Source organism: Cetorhinus maximus, chromosome 3, assembly GCF_964194155.1.
Source record: "Cetorhinus maximus chromosome 3, sCetMax3.hap1.1, whole genome shotgun sequence".
Taxonomy (NCBI): Eukaryota; Metazoa; Chordata; class Chondrichthyes; order Lamniformes; family Cetorhinidae; genus Cetorhinus; species Cetorhinus maximus.
The window spans coordinates 144,520,715-144,540,428 of record NC_135881.1 but is presented as its reverse complement, the minus strand read 5'-3'; the positions used below and the strand labels follow the sequence as shown (position 1 = coordinate 144,540,428).

Here is a 19,714-nt window from a genome sequence, read left to right as displayed (position 1 = left end):
TATTTAGATAATGCGCTTCTTTTCTATCCTTCCTGCTAAAATGAACAGTTTCACATTTGCCCACATTATACTCCATTTGCCAGGTCTTTGCCCACTCACTCAACCTATCTGTCACTATGTAGCCTCCTTATGTCCCCCTCACAACTTACTTTCCTACCTATCTTTGTGACACCAGCAAATTTAGCAACCATACCTTCTGTCCTTTCATCCAAGTCATTTATATAAATTGTAAGAAGTTGAGGCCTCAGCACTGATCCCTGTGGCACACCACTCGTCACCTCCCTGCCAACTAGAAAAAGACCCATTTATGCCAACTCTCTGCTTACTGTTAGCAAGCCAATCTTCTGTGCCAATATGTTACTGCCTGCACCAGCTTTTGTTTTCTGCAATATCCTCTGATGTGGCACCTTATCAAATACATACGAACATACAAATTAGGAGCTGGAGTAGGCCACTTGGCCCCTCGAGCCTACTCTGCTACTCAATAAGATCATGACTGATCAGAATATAACCTCAACCCCACATTCCTTCCTACCCCTGATAACCTTTCACCCCTGTATTAATCAAGAATCTATCTAGCTCTGCCTTAAAAATATTCAAAGACTGCTTCCACCTGCTTTTGAGGAAGAGAACTCCAAAGATTCACAACCCTCTGAGAGAAAATTTTTTCTTCAGCTCTGTCTTAAATGAGCGGCCCCTTATTTTTAAACAGTGACCCCTAGTTCTAGATTCTCCCACAAGAGGAAACATCCTCTTCACATCCACCCTGTCAAGACCACTCAGGATCTTAAAGGTTTCTATTAATTCGCCTCTTACTCTTCTAAATTCCACTGGATACAAGCCTAACCTGTCCAACCTTTCCTCATAGGACAACCTGCCCATTCCTGGTATTAGCCTAGTAAATCTTCTCTGAACTGCTTCCAACGCATTTCTATCTTTCTTTAAATAAGGAGACCCACACTGTACACAATACTCCAGATGTGGTCTCACAAATGCCCTGTACAACTGAAGCATAACCTCCCTACTTTTGTAATCAGTTCCCCTCACAATAAATAATAACGTTTATTCTGTTTAAAAACAAGGGGTCATTCATTTAAGACAGATGAGTCCCCAAAAGGTTTAGCAGTTGCCACATCACTTCCTGTGGACTTTTGAAACTTGAAACAGCTACAGAAAACACCAAAATATATAAAATTGTAGCAAGAGCTAGAAGAAATAAACCAACAAGTGACATGTTGGAAGCTGATAATCCTTTTTAAATAGCATTGTGGAGGTCGTCCATGGTGTTTAATGTTATGTTCAGTCTATGATGTTATGGAGAGCGTTGGCTGGATTGTTGAGTTCCAAAATGGTAGAGCTGGCTTCAAATCAGAGTTACACATTTCCGCATACTTCTGACTAAGCCCTTTATTATGACAGTGTCCACCGTGTTTCTTGTCAAAAGTGCCTACACCATGGACACTATTTTGAAATCCTAAGGGCACCTTTAGCAGCCAAACAACAGGCACTACCAAGCCCAAATTCACACTTTGTGGGCTAAAAATTTGTCTTCCGTGCTTTTTTGGCACAGGGGTCACATTTGTTGCTACCACCTCATTGCCATGATTGTAGCATGGGACCAAATGGATTCCTTGCTACTGGCTTCCTCTGCACCGATAGTTGCCTTTGCTCTCAACAGGAGGCAGAAGAGTATTGTAGTGAGAGCACTTAGCGCACCTAGCCTACTCTTCTTAAAGACAGTCTGTCCCTCCTAAAGGGAAGCTGCACTGAAAAAAAACTAATGGAATTTAAAACCTGGAAAATGGAACACCAGAATGATGGCAGCATTAGTGGTGGAGGTGTGAAGGAGAGATGCCATCATCCCACAGTCGAGATTGGGGATGGGGTGGCAGGAGGCCCTCAAAAGCACCTCAGGCAGGGAACAAGGACGCCTGCATCTCCGATGCCCAGATCTCCTGAGCCCTAAGGAGTAGAAGGCTCTCGGTACCATGGGGCCGGCTGTGATGGAACCTGTGTCATCTGGCATCATTGAGAACATTGATGGTGATGGCATGTTCCTGCTTTTTTCCTCTTCTCCACTCACAACACTGATGGCAAGCTGCAGATACTGTAACCATGGACTTCTTGCTTTGCACACTACCCCAATTTCTCGATAGCAACCTTCCCCTTCTAGTTTCCTGTTTCCAGACACTCAAGAAATACCATCTGTAAAAGTTGCAGGTGCCCCAGAGGGCAACAGTACAGAACTACTGAAGAGGCCCCATCATTTGTTGTGACACTAGCATCCACCAGCTCAGATACTGGCAGTGCACATACCTTAGAGGCAAACACAGGGTTGGAATCAACATGTGGTGAGTCATCCATACTCAAGTGACCCACAGCCAGGCCAGGGGGTTCGTTTGCCAGCTCATGAGAGGGCAAGGTATCAGACAAGTCCTGCTGCAGAGGCAGCACTACGGAAATGAAATTCACATCCTATGTACTTCTACATTTTTTCTAACATTTTTTACAGGGCTAGGAAGAGTAAGGACTTATGGCACTTCCCCAGTGCAATGAAAAAACAGGCTTCTTCACTTCTCTCTCCCCCTTTCTTCACTCTCTTTTCTCGTTTATCACCTTTTCTTGTTCTTCTGTTTTTGACACCCTCCTTTTTTTCTGAAATTGCAGTCAACGAGAGACACCAGCATAGTGATTCACGTCAGCAAGTGTGTTAGACGGAGCAGCATCAGTTGGGGAGTTGGGTAGGTGGATAGAAGCAGCAGTGCAGCAACGCAATTGATGGACAGTAGCATCTGGTGGAATCTCAGGAAGGTGCATAGAACAACCAGGACTAAGGTCAACAGGCAAGTTAGAGACAGTAGCACCAGGACTCAGGGCATCCAAATCCTGGCGTGTTAGTGATGGTGTCCAATCCTCAGCCCACATTTCAAATCCAACCTGTTCCCTGCTTTTATCCAGCTTGTGGAACTCTGCCTTTTAACAGATTCCTCCTGCACAGGTTACTCAGCTGGTGTGGAGAGCATTACTACTGGAAACAGAGCTGTCTGTAAGTCTGCTACAGCAATGAGGGCACTAGTTTTTTTGTTAAATTCTTAAATTTCACTTGAATCAGCTGTTTCTCTCTATGGAATTTCAGGAGGGAGCATGTTTTCATTAACATGCCCACTGCACTTAGCAGTGGCCTAGTTAGAGAGATTTGTTAAAGGTTAGAGCTTCATGTACCAGATAACGTTAGTAGTCTTGGATTAGCCTCTCCTAGTTTACTACATTAGTGTCTTTGGATCAGATTATGCATTTATCTAGAATCAATTCCAGATCACAATATCTGCACTTCAATTTAAAAAAAGATGGCATTTGTTTGAAAATTAATGGACAGTTTATAGAAAATATATTTGTTTTACAGGCAATGGCTAAAATCTGATGATATTAAAAGAATTTCCCTTTTCTTTCATAATCAAGAATTAGAGAAAGAGGTAAGTGCCACTTTTTATTCAAATATTGATGCAAAAATGAAATATATTGGCAGTTAAATTGGATAACCCCCAAAAACAGGCTTGGAGATTGAGGTACACGATTAACTGGCACCTGTTCATTGCATTGAAGGCACATGTTAAATTCATAAAGCCTGCTGTTTTAAATGGGTACTACGTGCTGAGTGCTACCTATGCTGTTCATTAACTGAACGCAGTTCAGCGGGGAGGTCGGGGGTGGGGGGGGAGGGGGGGTGGCGCGGGTGCAATATTGTGATTGGTGAGCAGGCAGCCTGCACCTCTTAAAAGGAGAAGTGCATTGTGGTTGCAAGAGATGGAGGCAGTCCTTTGTGAATTGAATCTGGACTGTAATATATTGGAGAATGACTGTACATACAAGACAGTTTGCACCAAGGTTTTCGGACGCTGCATGAAAAGCATCGCTGCAAGACGTGGAAAAAAGGGACATCCTGTATCTGTGGATGGGGCTGGGTGACTGGTGACCCTTGAGACATATAGAAACAGAGGAACATGAGAAGCCCATTTAGTCCCCTGAACCTGTTCTGCCATTCAATGAGATCATGGCTGATCTGTAACTTAACTCCATATACCTGTGTGCGCAAAGCAAATTAGAAATTGGATGAACAGAGATCCAATTTTTTCGAAAGTTAGAGACCTTGTATTGCAAGGGTGGTCAAATTCACCAGTGTCTGAAGAGATTAGACCATTCCATGTCCGTAAAACAGAGCTAAGTTGTCAAGATGGAATCATTTTTTGGGGATTAAGAGTTGTCATCCCTTCGCAAGGAAGAGAACTATTCTTGACAGAGCTTCATAGTGTGCATCCAGGCATATCGAAAATGAAAATGCTTGCGCGAAGCTATATCTGGTGGCCAGGCATTGACAGTAACATTGAAAGCATGATCAAGCACTCTCTCCATTTTCAGCAACAACAGAAGTTGCCTGTTTCAGCTCCACTGCATCCGTGGGAGTGGCCTGGTCGACTCTGGGTTAGACTACATACTGATAATGTAGGACCAACCTTAGGTACCATGTTTTTATTGATCGTATATGCATATTCTAAACAGATGGATGTGTATGAAGTCAGATCACCGACATCAAGCGCAACTATCAAGAAGCTGTGTCATTGTTTTAGCATACATGGCCTACCGGAAATCGTCATTTCTGATAATGGTACAATTCATTGCCACAGAAGGCTGTGGAGGCCAGGTCATTGAGTGTATTTAAGACGGAGATAGATAGGTTCTTGATTGGTAAGGGGATCAAAGGTTACGGGGAGAAGGCGGGAGAGTGGGGTTGAGAAACTTATCAGCCATGATTGAATGGCGGAGCAGACTCGATGGGCCAAATGGCCTAATTTCTGCTCCTATGTCTTATGGTCTTTACCAGTACAGAGTTTCAGGGATTCATAAGTTTAAATGGAATCAGACATATTAAAACAGCACCACATCATCCTGCATCAAATGGTTTAGCTGAGAGAGCTGTGCAAACTTTCAAATCTGGAATGTAGAGGTTATCAGAAGGTACTCTAGAAACTCGACTTTCCCGTTTTCTTCTCAATTATCGTACGATGCCTCATTCAACTACGGGTTCAACACCGTCTGAATTATTGATAAAACGCCATCTATGTACAAGGTTAAGTCTGGTGTTTCCAAGCTTAATGGGGAATGTAGAGAATAAGCAGAGTAATCAAAGATTGAGTCACGCTAACCATAGCAAAGCTTTTAGATTCACTGTCGGAGACACAGTTTTCATGCGGAATTTTGGAAGTGGACCTTGTTGGGTTCTTTGAGCAATTGTCTCAGAAACTGGTCCCTTGTCCTTCCAGGTGGAAGTAGAAGATCAAACTGTTCAAAAACATGTCAACCGTCTTCAGGATAGAGAGACATTCCAACAGCCAGCTATTCCGCCTGTGATTAACATCAAGTCATTAATCCTTGTAACAGATTGACTTAGAATAGACATGCCCGATGTCTCTGTAGAGTTGCCAAACCCTGAACTTCCATTTTCTAATGATGTATCTGGTGTTGTAGTTCCTGATCATGTCGATCCTGTGGAAGACCCTCAAGTGGTTCTAACCGAATAAGGAAAGCACTTCAGAGATTTAATCTTTAATCACCTGAGCTGTATATATGTATATGTTGTGGGATATTCAAATGTTCTCTGTAAATTGAAACTGTAAGAAAAATAAAGGGGGAGTGTTATAAAGTTGATCTTCAGACAACTTTTCTTAGTGGAAACATTTAACTTTATTTACAAGACAGCAGCAGCAACTACACATGTGCATCAAACTCCATAACTAAAAAAGAACTCTCCCTGCAGAGGTTTCCCACGCTGTTAATACATTGGTTTGCACAGATCATGTGATCTTACAACACGAGATTATTCTTAAAGCTACAGTCCTATGTTTCCCAAAACTATAATTACTACATTCCTCCCCCTTTAGCTTTTCTGTACATTTTGTATTTACAAGGATATTTATCTCATGACATTACAATATTTATACAGGTCACAAAATTACAAGTTCAGTCTTTCAGGTGGCTTCCTAATCCATGTGGAACGTCGCAGCTCCACAACTTCAGATGCGTTTGTAGGGAACACATTCAGTGGAACCGCATTAACATCAGGTACCTCATTAGGCATTTGCAGTTCAGTGTCTTTCACTCTGACAGAGACATCGGGCATGTCTGTCCTTGGCTGACCAACTTCAACAGGAACCACTGGTTCACTAATGGTTACAGGTGAAACATCGTTTAGTTGGAGTATCTCTCTTTTTCTTGAATCATCTGCATGCTTACGGGTGATCCGGCTCTCCACTTCCATATGGTATCACAATGGTCCAGTCACAGGACTTACTTTACCAGGTAACCATTTTGGCCCTCCACAGAAACTCTTTACATATACTGCTTCTCCAACAGTAAATTGTCGCTCACAACTATGCATATCATGAGTCGCTTTTTGGCTCCCTTAACTATTATCCACCTTCCCCTCCAACTTGGTAAGTAATAGGCTTAGTCTTGTCCAAAGACGATGACTTGATGAAAAGATAGAGGCATATTTGGAACTCCTGGGTAAGCAAATGGTGCGAACTGGCACTTGTATTGCTGGATTGACTTGTGATTGACCAGCGTTCGTGTATGGTAATTCCGGTAGTTGCAAGTGAATACATCCACAGCCATGGGTTGCCTCTGATCCAGAGTTATAGAGTGATTCATTAAATCAGTACATTGAGCAATGTTGAAACCCACACAGTATGATTTTTTTTTTAAAAAGTTGGTGCCTTATCAGTAATTCTGCAAGCTCTTTCTACATGCCTTCTTTTTACCACAGAATTTAGTCTTGGCCTTCTTTTTGACTTCACTGTCGGCCAGATTTCTCTCAGATGCAATCTCAACTTGTCTTAGTTCAGTAGCTGAGCTACCCATTATTTCATTATCTACTCGCATCTTGGAAAGTTCTTCGACTTTTGCTTTCAAGGTCTCTTTAGCTTCATTTAGCTGATTCTTCAGCTCTTCTGTCCCCTTCTTATATCTGTTGGCTTCCTCCTGGAAACTTGAACATTGCTGTGTCTTCTCTGCCAACTGGTTCTTCAGTTTGTTCAGAAAGATGTTAAATTCTTCCTGTTTCTCTTCGTACTTTTTCAGAGCCACAAACTTTGACCTGAGGGAATCTTGTAGTGTGTGAACATCTTTCAACAGGTTTTCCTTTTCTTTGCAAAGCTCACTCACTTCATCTTGAACTCTGGCATTTAGCAGAGTCCCCTTGAATTTCTTCTGCTGTTCTTCCATGTCATTGCTGAAGATAGTCTTCATTTCTTCAGGTTGTTGAATCCTTACACACTCCTTTTTCATCCTGTTGTGGTCCTTGGACTCTCCAGGTCCTTTTGGAAGTACCTTGCCTTGTTCCCTTTCCAAGACAGGAACTCTTCCAGCTTCCTTTTGAAATCTCACTGGCCAATCAAGGTTAATTTCCCTCAACCAAGTTCAACCTAGAATGCTTGGTCTTCTGCCTTCTAATACCATCATGAGTAGAAGTGCTGATTAGTGTCTATAATGAACATTTGCTCTAGTGATACCTTTAACTTGGATTTCTTCACCTGTGTACATTTTCAACTTGGCAAATGTTTGTTCCAAATTTAATTGTTTATCACCTTTATTTAAATATTTGAAAGTACGTTCTCCTATTACAGTGGTAGAAGCTCCCATGTCTACTTCCATTTTAAGGGTTTACCATTTACTTGCACTGTAATAAATATCAGCTCTGTCTTCCCAACTTTCATGTTGAATAGTGAATAAAATGTCTGAATTGGTTGTTCTGGCTCTTCTACACTATAGACTTCATTTGTTGTTTGGAGGCCTGTTTAAATCTCGCTTTGCATTGTCTCATCATGTGTCCACTTCTGTGACAAAAATAACACTCTACTTTTAAAAATTGCTAATCGCTAGAAGACTTAGTTTCCACATCAATTAAAGTTATTTTTTGATTTAGTTGCTAAGCTGTTTGCTCTCAAATTTTGGTTAGTGGTGGCTGTTTCCCGCTTCGTGGCAGAGTCCTGGAGTTTTGTGCCACTTTTGACTGACAATTCCCGCCCAACTAGGAGAACCGCACCATTTTGGGCTCCTTGAATCTCCTGTGAATCCCTTACAGCACTTTCCATCACCAGCACTATTTCTAACACTTTCTTAAAATCAAGATTCACTTCAGCCAGCAATCTTCGCTGTATAGTGTCTTCCTGCACGCCACATACTAAACAATCTCTGAGCATGTCATTCAGGGTTTCACCAAAATCACAATGTTCCGTTAGTTATTTTAATTTCATCACATTGGTAGCAATTGTCTCCCCTGGGGCTCCATTCCATCAATTGAACCTGAATCTTTGTGACTGAGTGCTTGGGTTGAAAATATCCCTAATGAGGTCTACTAATTCACTGAAAGCCTTTGAACCTGGGGGACTGGGGGCTGTCAAGGTTCAAATTAAACTGTAGGTCTTGCTCCCACAGATACTCAGGAGAATCGCTCTCCTCTTTTCCTCCCCCGTGATTTTGTTTGCTTGAGAGAAGAGGGCAAGACATTCTATATATTGTGACCGATTGTCTGTGGCTTACTCAAAGGGATCGATTCAGCCAAACTGTGACATTTTGGATGAGTATATCTTTTATATTTAATGAACTTAGATACTCACGATTGCTGGGTGAGGTACAGCAAGGGATCCGATTTATCCTCATTGCCAGCTTGTTATAGAGTTGATTTTCCAGGCAACGTTTCTTGGTAGACACATTTAACTTTATTTACAAGATAGCAGCAGCAACTACATGCGTGCATCCAACTCTGTAACAGAAGAAGAACTCCCCTCTAGAGGCTCCCCTGTGCTGCTAACACATTGGTTTCCACAGATCATGCGATCTTACAACACAGAATTATTCTTAAAGCTACAGTCCTATATTTCCCAAAACTATAATTAATACAGGGAGGAAATGTAGTACCTGAAGGTATAGCCTCCCCTATTCTCTATCAGGGGTCACGTGATTGTTCTTGGAGGCTCCAACCAATGAGCTCTAAGTGTGGGTAATCCGGTGGGGTGAGGGGTGTGGAGGGGAGGCGGGCTTCTTGTCGAGGACCTGGTTCAAGCATGTAGCATCTAAAAAGCTCTCTGTAGTAAATTTTAGTGACAAACTTGAATCATTAATTCTGTTGCTCTGTCCACAGTTCCTGCCTGACCTGCTGAGTATTTCCAGCACTCTGTGTTTTTCTTTCAGATCCCCAGCATCCACAGTACTTTGTTATTGTATGACTGCTTGGGAACATTTAAAAATTGTTTCATAGGTAGACAATTTACTCCAGAATGATCTTTCAAGGGCTTCCTCATGAATTCTGGGGCCATTATCTTACTGCCTGTACTTAGAAAAATAAGAGTTTAGCGTACAGTGGAGGGTTTTGTCACATTATCACATTGATTAATTAATATTTTTATATTAACTCCTGTAGTATCGAGCAACTACACTTCCAGCCTTCAAGTACTATGTCACCTGTGCTTGCCTCATATTTTTCTGTATCTTCATCGTTCAGATTCTGGTGTTGCCAAAGTAAGTACATGTACACAATTCATTTCTGCGAATGTAATAATGTGTTTAAAATATGAGGGACGTTTCCTCTGGGCTTTTCCTGCAGAGATGCTTATTCTCTGCCCCTTTACATTCCTCCAAGACTTCAGAGCTTTCCCCAAAAAGTGGTGTCTTTGCCCACAATAGGTGCAGGCTAAGGGCTGCCATGGTATTAAGACAGGAGGGGTGTTCCTGGCCTTCCTGCTTCATTTTCCTCTCCAACCCTGAAAGGGGGGCCATTCTCCAAAGGCATCCAGTTCTAGCCATTCTCCAATCAATGATCATGGAGGGGCAGGCACCAAAGACAACAGGGCCGAAGTCTAGTCTATTTTTACCTTCAAGGATAAATCAATGCTGAAGGCTTCTGTCTGATCTTTTTAGTGAGTATCCAGTGGTGATTAGCACTGCTGCAGTGTTTCCAACTGCCAGGCTTCTTTAAAGGCTGCGTCTAAAGACTGCCCAGCAATACAAGTTACATTAGAATGAATGCCATAGACCTTTGCACTCATATGCAGCTGAGTAACAGTTCAGAAGCAAGTTTCTCCAAAATAAATACTGCAGCTGGTCCAGTGCATGATTTTCCAAGCTGTGGGAAACCTGGCTGGTCAGTGTTGAAAGAAAATGGCTGCCAAAATCTGAGGATGGATTCTCCTCTTTAGAGGATGGCACTTAGATACCTCTAGACCTCCTGTGGTTAAACACACACTAGGGAAGTAGGCAGTTCGCAACATACTGGTGTCAGGTTCCAAATACTTGCCAATTTAACCTTTGACTTTCTCAAGCCTATCATGGGGGTTTAAATGACCCCTATTAACTTCTTCATCAGGTGGTGTCCAGATAAAACATTTCCCCCATTGCGTGTTTAAAAATACTAAATCCTTTTGGGTTTTCCATGAAGCATTAACCGGTTCTCCTCTTTAATGGTGCTGGTACCTTTAAAATCCAGGAAGTGCACAGACTTCTTTCCTGTTTTCAAAGCTTGCAGGCCAATTCTATTCTCCCAATAAGGTCAGTGATAGGGATTGACCATGCTTTAAGCAATCTGTATGATTTTCATATGTAAACTCGATTTAATCATGATTGAGCAGCTGTGATCCTGGAGATTTTAATTCGCAACCAATGAACCTGAGGGTGGGATTTTCCGGCCCCTCCTGTCGGTGGGATTTTCCGGTCCCGCCAAAGTCAATGGAGTTTTGAACGGCTCACCTCGTTTTACAGCCCCGCCCCCTGCACGACGGGGCTGTAATATTCCACCCATAGTTTGAAACAATCATTTGGTTTAACCTTTCCATACGCTGACTTTGGTTTGCTAATTTCAACTGTGTCATTGAGAAAAGGGAAACCAGCATGGACTCCCTACCCACATCAATCCAGCAAACAGACTAGACTGTTGATATTCTAGGAAAAATCTGGTAGGCTTGACAACTGTCACAAAATTTCATGAGACTTGATTCCAAACCTGGCAGGTGAACCAACGAATTATATTGAAGCAGTCTGCATGAAACATAGATGTGGTATATGCTGATGGAAAGATAGTAATGTGAATGGAATAAGATTGAAATAAAAAGGGTTGTTACACTTACCTGGGTCTCCCGTTCCCAGAAATTAGCCTCAGGCAGCTCCATGCAGTTCACCTGTCGGCCTTTGCAACCACTGTTGCAAATTAGCCGGCAGCTCTCCAAGGCAGAACTTCCCCCGCCGAATGAGGAGCAGAGATCCCGCCTCCTGCCAATCAATGGCAGCAGGGCAGTCTGAGGTGGCGGGAATGTGTTCCCCGCCACCCTAAACATTCAGGCCTATGTCTTTGTTTTTTATTCAGTGATAATATACTCAATTGGATTGGTAGCATTGTTTGATGCTTTCCTAGTTTGCATGACTATGTGCACCTAACTCTGAAAAGTTACTTATGAAATTTGCTAAATTTTTAATATAAGGCTCACATGACAAATGGGATCTCGTGCCTGTTATAAATTTGGTTTCATGTGAATAGAGTCAACATGAACTATTTTGTTTTAAATAGGAGTGTAAACTTCTGTTTTGCCTTCTCCATGCCATGTGACCAGCAACAATTCAGGGAGTGACTTCCAACCTTGTCAGCATCCACTCATGCACACTTGAATTTAGTGCTAGAAAGTGTAAAGTCTGTTGAGAGCAACTTGAAACAGCTCTTCAACTAAGTTTTCCGTTTTTGGAGGAAGGCTGTACCATGGCTAATGCTTTGCCACAGTGGCTACAATTGGAATTTAGAGAAGTGAGGAATCATGACTTTAGATTCACATCATTCTATAGTGTTGCAATTTAAAGCTAGACTACCCCATTACCCATTAGCAGGAGCTCTTTAAGTGTTAACTGGCTTACTTAGAATTACTTTCACACCTAGTCAAGAGATTGTGAGCTCAAGCTCCATTCTGGCTGTTGACTGCATAACCTTCAGCACAGTAGATGTTATGTAGTTGCAGGTGTGTATTTCAGATGAGACATTAAACCAAGGTTCTGTCTACCTAGTGCAGGGAGATTTTAAAGATCCTATGGAAGTATCAAAGGATGAGCAGGTTCCCAGCCAGCATTCTTCTCTCAACCAACACCACCAAAAATAAATGAATTGCCATTCATTTCATCGTTATTGCTATTTGTAGAGCCTTGTGTACAATGTGGTTACACATTCACCTGTATAACAAAATTAACTGCAGTTCAAAAGGTAATGCAAAGGTCTATGGCACACATTAGGATATCTTGAGAGATGTGTGGTGCTGTTTTGATGGCAAGCAAAAGTTGAAACACACACTGGTTAATTCTCAAACTATTAATATTATTTATCTAAATGACCAAAAATACATTTATTTTAAATCAAATGTTTTGATTTGTTGTAGGACTTCTATTCTTGGGATTTCATTTGGAACAGCTTTCCTTACACTTGTCTTCATCCTCTTCACCTGTTTTGCAGGACAGCTCCTGGTGAGTGTTCATGTCGTTTATTTAGTATGAAAAAAAAATTTGTGTAAAATAATACATTAACAGGCAGCTATTTACATTCATGTGATTGATTAGTTAGATAATATCTCATATATATTTGTGTTTGTGTGTACGTGTATGACTATGAAGAAGAGATCACCAAAAATAGAAAAACATTAATTTTCTTAAAATGTAATGCATCATTGATTGAAGAAACCAGTGCTAAAAGTAACAATGGCATCTTTAGACAAGCTGTTCCTTTTTAAAAAATCATATTCTCCTTTCGTTCTTTTTCTGAAGGTGGTAACTCAAAGCGGGTTACAAATCAGTGGATGCTATTAAAATTATGCTATGGTTCTCAAATGGGCATTGTTTAGATCTCAGTCTACATAATGATTGCCAACAGGCTAAAATCACAGTTGAGCTCAACCAATGCAAAGAGAGAGCACAATTCGCTAACAGCTCAAGCAACTTTGTAGAACTTGGAATATAAGAGAGCAATCGATTTGTACTACTATGTAGTATTAAGAGTAGAAAAGCCACAAGAGACTATATATTCACCTAGTTTAGCACTATGTATTGCCAGAATATTGTCAGGGCCCACAGCCCTGACAATATTCCGGCTATAGTACTGAAGATTTGTGCTCCAGAACTGCCGCACCCTGAGCCAAGCTGTTCCAGTACAGCTACAACATTGGCATCTACCCGACTATGGAAAATTGCCCAGGTATGTCCTGTACACAAAAAGCAGGACAAATCCAATCCAGCCAATTACTGCCCCATCAATCTACTCTCGATCATCAGTAAAGTAATGAAAGGGGTCATCAACAGTGCTATCAAACGGCACTTGCTGAGCAATAACCTGCTCGCTGTCACCCAGATTGGGTTCTGCCAGGGTCACTCAGCTCCTGAGTCTTGGTTCAAACATGGACAAAAGAGCTGAACTTCCAAAATTAAGGCCGCATTTTACCGAGTGTGGCATCAAGGAGCCCAAGCAAAACTGGAGTCAATGGGAATCAGGGGGAAAACTCTCCACTGGTTGGAGTCATACTTAGCACAAAGGGAGATAGTTGTGGCTGTTGGAGGTCAGTCATCTCAGTTCCAGGACATCACCGCAGGAGTTCCTCAGAGTAGTGTCCTCAGCCCAACCTTCTTCAGCTGCTTCATCAATGATCTTCCTTCCATCATAATCAGAAGTGGGGATGTTTGCTGATGATTGCACAATGTTCAGCACCATTTACGACTCCTCAGATACTGAAGCAGTCCATGTCCAAATGCATCAAGACCTGGACAATATCCAGGCTTGGGCTGACAATGATAAATAACATTCATGCCACAAAGTGCCAGGCAATGACTATCTCCAACAAGAGAGAATCTAACCATCGTCTCTTGACGTTCAATATGCAATATCAATGTGCAAGTTCTGTATGGCCTTTGCAAATGTGAAGGAGTCCTTCACTGTGTATGTGGAAAACTTGCTCCAAACTGGTTGTAACAATTCGCCCAACCATTTGGCCAATTCATGTTGTGCAGAACCACTGAAGATGCTGAATCCTTGAAAGCATGCCTAGCTGATCTAGCGCACATGTATTGCGGGACTCCAAATGACCCGTCAGACTTTCACATGCATTGTGAATGTTCCACAGTGTTGCGAGGCCTTAAGACCAACCCAGACATACACATCAGTAAACCTGACAATGTAAGGGGATAGTTATCATTAACAAGCGTGACCATATCAACAAAATGCACGCCATTCTTAATGATGGGTCCAAATTCGTATCCATTGGACCTGCCGCTCAACATGACTGAACAGCCCTGCTTGAAAGTAAGCTTAAAAAACACTTGCTGGATTTGTGTAAGAGCGATGAGCTGCCACATGATATATATGACAGGGTTCATCCTCATTGCTTGCTGCACCCACGTATGTACAAGACACAGAAAAGTGATGTCTCTCTACGCCTATCTTATCTGTGACTGTTTCTGCACAGCATGAATTGGCCAAATGGTTGGGCAAATTGTTACAACCAGTTTTGAGCAAATTTTCCACATACACGGTGAAGGATTCCTTCACATTTGTGAAGGCCATACAGGACTTGCATATCGATAGCAATGCTATGTCCATGGGCTCATTTGATATTGCTAGACTATTCACCAATGTTCCACTTAAGGAAGCCATGGATATTTATGCTGAAGCACTATATCATGGTGATCCAGTCCCACCACCATTGCGTGAATCAGTATTAATTGAGCTTATGAACTCGGCAACTCGCGCAGTTGAGCTCAGCTTTTTGACACTGTGCATGCCCAAATAGATCATGTTGCCATGGAATCCCCTCTAGGTTTTGCTCTTGCAAACATCTTTATTGGATTTTATGAGAAATGTGTATGATGGAATGACACCTAACCTCCTACTCCTCGCCTATTTCCTACATGTGGATGATACGTTTGCTATATTTAAATCCACAGCTGCATGTAATAATTTTCTTACATGTCTTAATGAGCTCCATTCTGCACTCAAATTCACCTTTGAAATGGAGCAGTCAAATGAACTCCCCTTCCTTGATGTGCTAATTGAGAAGTCTGCCAGGAGATTCTCGACCATGGTCTACCACAAGCCTACCTTCACTGATCAATAGACGCGTAGGGATTCTTACAGTTCCACATGCTATAAGTTGGGTCTTATTGGCATAATTGTATATTGGGCCCAAGCCATTTGCTCACCATGCAAGTTCGATGCTGAAATAAGGCGTATCAAAGGCATCCTGTAGGATAGTGGCTCCCCTGATCAGATCATTTCATGCTGTATGTCAGGCAAACTCATGAATGGGCCTAAGGCCATCACTTTTGGCCCTGCAAAGTGCCCAGTCTACCCCAGATTACCCTGGAAGGGCAAGGTGCCTCAAAAAAGTTGAGCAACAGGTGAAGCTAGCTGTTTCACTCTGCTACTATGCAGTAGCAACGCAAGTGGTATTCGCAACTAACAGGATGCTGCTATCAAGCCAAAAAGATGTTCTGCCTATCACACAAATGAGTAATGTGGTATATTAATTTCAGTGCCAGTGTGATGCTAGGTATGTAGACCGTACATCCCAAAGGCTGGAGGATCGTATCAAACAGCGTTTCGCAGCTGCTATTGATAATGGGCAAGGTACAGACCATACCCAACCAGCCCGTGCTTACAAAACCCAAACACAGTGTCCAACATTAGATGATTCTGCGATTGGACAACATTTGCTAAATAATCCTCAGTGTGCTAAGAATTATGCTAACAACCAATTTAAGATTGTCAATCAGGCTCGCACTGTGGTGCATTTGTGTGCACTGGAAGCTACATATAGTAATACACGGGGCCCTGTTCTTTGCAGACAGAAAGAACGTGTGCACACATTGTGCTTGTTTCAGTTGAACAAAATGAGTGACAGCCATTCGCTGACTCATTCCTCAGGGTAATGCCTTGACCAATCAGGGTCAAGCTGCCTGGTTTAAATTTCAAACAATACTTGGCAGTTAATTGTCAGTTGTCATCACTGGTGCATTCTCCATGGCAATGCCTCTACAAATCAGAGTCCAATTGCCAACCAATCAGCACTCTCTTCTCATACAATATAAATTGTTGTTTTCCCCTAATTTTGGTACTCTTGCCAACTGTCCTGATGAGTGCAAGATGAAAAGTTTCAACATGTCTCTTTTTTCAGCAATACTCAAGTTCTGTACTACCAAATGACTATTTGACATTACCATCGCAGACTGCCATAACATCAACATCCTGGGGGGTTACTCATGACCAGATTCTAAACTGGATCATCCATATAAACACTGTGTCTATAACAGCAGACTGGAGACTGGGAATTTTGAGGCAAGTAACTCGCCTCCTGACTCCCGAAAGCTACTCCAACAAGGCACATTTCAAGAGGGTGATGGAATGCTCTCTGCTTGCCTGAATGAGTGCAGCTCCAACAATGCTCAAGAGGTTTGACACCATCCAGGACAAAGCAGTCTACTTGACTGGCACCTCATCCATCACCTTAAACATTCACTCCCTCCATCGCCAGTGCACAGCGGCAACAGTGTGTACCATTTATAAGATGCCCTGCAGCAACTCGCCAAGACTTCCTTAATAGCACCTTCCAAACCTGCAACCCATACCACCTAAAAGGACAAGGGCAGCAGACTCATGGGAACACCACCACCTGGAAGTTCCCCTCCACGCTACTCACCATCCTGACTTGGAACTATATTGCCATTCCTTCACTGTCACTGGGTCAAAAGCCTGGAAATCATTCCCAGGCAGCGGTGTGGGTGTACCTACACCACATGGCAATGATGTGGGTGTACCTACACCACTTGGACTGCAGCAGTTCAAGAAGATGGCTCCCCACCAAATTCTCAAGGGTAATTCGGGATGGGCAATAAATCCTGGCTTGCTAGTGATGCTTATATCATTCGAACAAATAAATGAAAAAATAGACACAGGGTGATGCCAAAGGACTGGAGGAGAAAGAGAAGGATAAACCTGACAATTGCAGACCAATCAATTTAACATCAGTGGTAGGGAAGCTTTTGGAAGCAACCTGGGAGAAACTTGGATCAAGCATGGATGAATAAGGCAGAGCAACGCAAATTTGTTAGGGACAAGTCATGTTTGGCGAGCTTTATTGAGCTTTTTGTTGAGGATGGATGAGGATATTCTAGTTGATATTGTGTAGATGGACTTTCAAAAATCTTTTGATGAAATACCACACAATTGGCTTGTCAGCAAAATTGCAGCCCACGGGATAAAAACAGCTATAGCAGCATGGATACAAAATTAGCTAAGGATGGAAAACAGAGTTATGGTGAATTGTTCTTATTGGACTGGAGGGAGGTATAAAGTTGAGTTCCTCAACATTCAGTACTAGGACCACTGCTCTTTTTGATATACATCAAATGCCTTGGACATAGGGGTACAGGGCACAATTTTGAAGTTTAGAAGTGAAGTAAACAGTGAAGAAGATAGTAATAGACTTCAAGAGGAAATTGACAGATCTGTGATATTCAGCACAGAAAGTATGAGGTGATACATTTTCGTAGGAAGAATGAGGAGTGGCAATACATACTAAATAGTATAATTTTAAAGAGGGTACAAGAAGAGGGTGTCATGACAGCGGATCATGGCCTGAATTACTTACGGACATATTGAACTTTTAAGTAAGACGTGATTTTTTTTAAAAGACCTACAAGCAAAAGCTGGCTGAAAATGTAAAGCCGCCACTTTCTGGAAAATTCTTGTGTGGATTATACTTGACCAACTTGCCCAGAGAGAACGGAATGTGGCACCTAAAAATGTGTCAAGGCCTATTTCAGACAGAGACACTTCACAGTAAGATATGCAATGCAAAAAAAATGAACTTTAATCTCCTGTGGTTGCGGAGACAATGGAGACTGATTACCACATCTCAGCAGAAGCCATCTCCTGTTGATTTATAACTCAGAATGTGGATGTGATCTGATTTGAAAGAAAGCAGATTCTGAGCGAAAGACATGTTTGTTTTCCCTTCCAGGAAAACACAAGCAAAGGTGTTAAAAAGCCAACTGCAATCCTGATCTGTGTGTGCTAGTTCTGTTGTTCTAGGCCTGGTGTGCTAGTGTGTGCTGTGAAGGTCACAGCTGAAGAACAGCAACTAGGCATCCTTGCAGCTTGCAGGTGAAGGTCTCTCTCTGTTGCTGCAGGCAAGTCACAAATCAGCAAAGCCACAGTCAAAAAGGAAACAGGACAACTCCTTCAGCTAACCTACAGAACCAAGTGTCTCCAAAACAACTGCTCAACTGCCAGTCAGTTCTACCAGTATCACCCAACTTCATGGCCGCAACATTTCACCATCTACTCCTCATGTACAAGCCAAAGACTGATTTATATATTTTTTTTACTTTTATCTATGGACTCAACTTCTCATTACTGATCTGCGTGTATGTGTGTTGCATTTTTATTATTTCTTCTCGGGTTTTAAGTAATTAATAAACCCTACTCTTTCTTTGACTCAAGGAAGTCTGGTTAAATTAGCTCCTTCTAAAACATAAATACATTTGGACTGGGAAAAGGTATCCATGAGGGAAGGGATCCTTTTTAAATTAACCTTCTTGCGACCAACTGAGGGGGTTGAATAAAGAAGGGGAGCCAGCTCATTCCTCCTCGCCCGGGATCATAACAACATTGGGGTCCCGTTCAGGAAGCTAACAATTTGAGGTATCTTGTCTGGGATCATAACAAATTGGGGGACCTTTCCCAGGGACCAGTCGTAACAAGAGAAACCTAGGGACAAATTTCTGAAGGTGGCATGTCAGGGCAACAAAGCAGTTAATAAAGCACATGGGATCCTAGGCTTTATAAATAGAGGCATGGAGTACAAAAGCCAGGAAGTTATGGTAAATCTATATAAAACACTAGTTCAGATCCAGCTGCTGTATCCATGAGCAACACACTTTAGGTAGGATGTGAAGGTTTTGGAGGGCATACAGAAGAGATTTACTGTGGTTCTTGAGATGAGGATTACATTTATGTGGATGGACTAGAGAAGCTGAGGTAGTTCACCTTGGGGCAGAGAAAGCTAAGAGGTGTGAACAATTTAGATAAAATAAATAAAGGGAAACTGTTTCCGAGGACTTATGCACCAAAAATGAGAGGGCACAGATTTAAAGTGATTGGCAAAAGAACCAGAAGTGAAATGAGGAAAACCTTTTTTCACACAACAGGTAGTTAGAATTTGGATTGCACTGCCTGATAGGATGTTGGATACAGATTCAATAGTAGCATTCAAAAAGATATTGGATAAATACTTGAAGGAGAAATCATTGCAGAGATATGGGGAAAGAGCAGGGGACCGAGATTAGCTAGATTGTTCTTTAAAGAGTTGGTGCAGACCCATTGGGCCAAATAACCTCCTTATATGCTGGTGCTATTCTATGATTCTATGATTTTAGGATTCTATGTGGTGAATATTCTTATGAATAGGGTGTCAGCAGGAAAATGTGTGCTTCATAAATTACTGTACAAACAAATGGATCTCTTGCCTTTGCATATTTGGGCACATCTTCATGGTTTGAGTACCCGTCAATGTTGTGTGGGCTTGAGTGAGCAGCATGTAGGAGCTGCAGTTCAAATTAAAACATTAGGGTCTGATAATTAACTATATTC

General features: G+C 42.0%; 1 protein-coding gene across 1 annotated transcript in view; it reads left to right on the top strand.

Moving 5' to 3' along the window:
- The window catches only part of adcy2b (adenylate cyclase 2b (brain)), a 905,909-nt gene that overhangs the window by 776,582 nt on the left and 109,613 nt on the right, over window positions 1-19,714 (top strand). Inside the window, exons 14-16 of the mRNA XM_078539078.1 lie at window positions 3,404-3,473; window positions 9,476-9,573; window positions 12,462-12,546. Of these exons, the coding sequence (XP_078395204.1) occupies window positions 3,404-3,473; window positions 9,476-9,573; window positions 12,462-12,546 (253 nt within the window). The remainder of the gene's footprint in view (window positions 1-3,403; window positions 3,474-9,475; window positions 9,574-12,461; window positions 12,547-19,714) is intronic.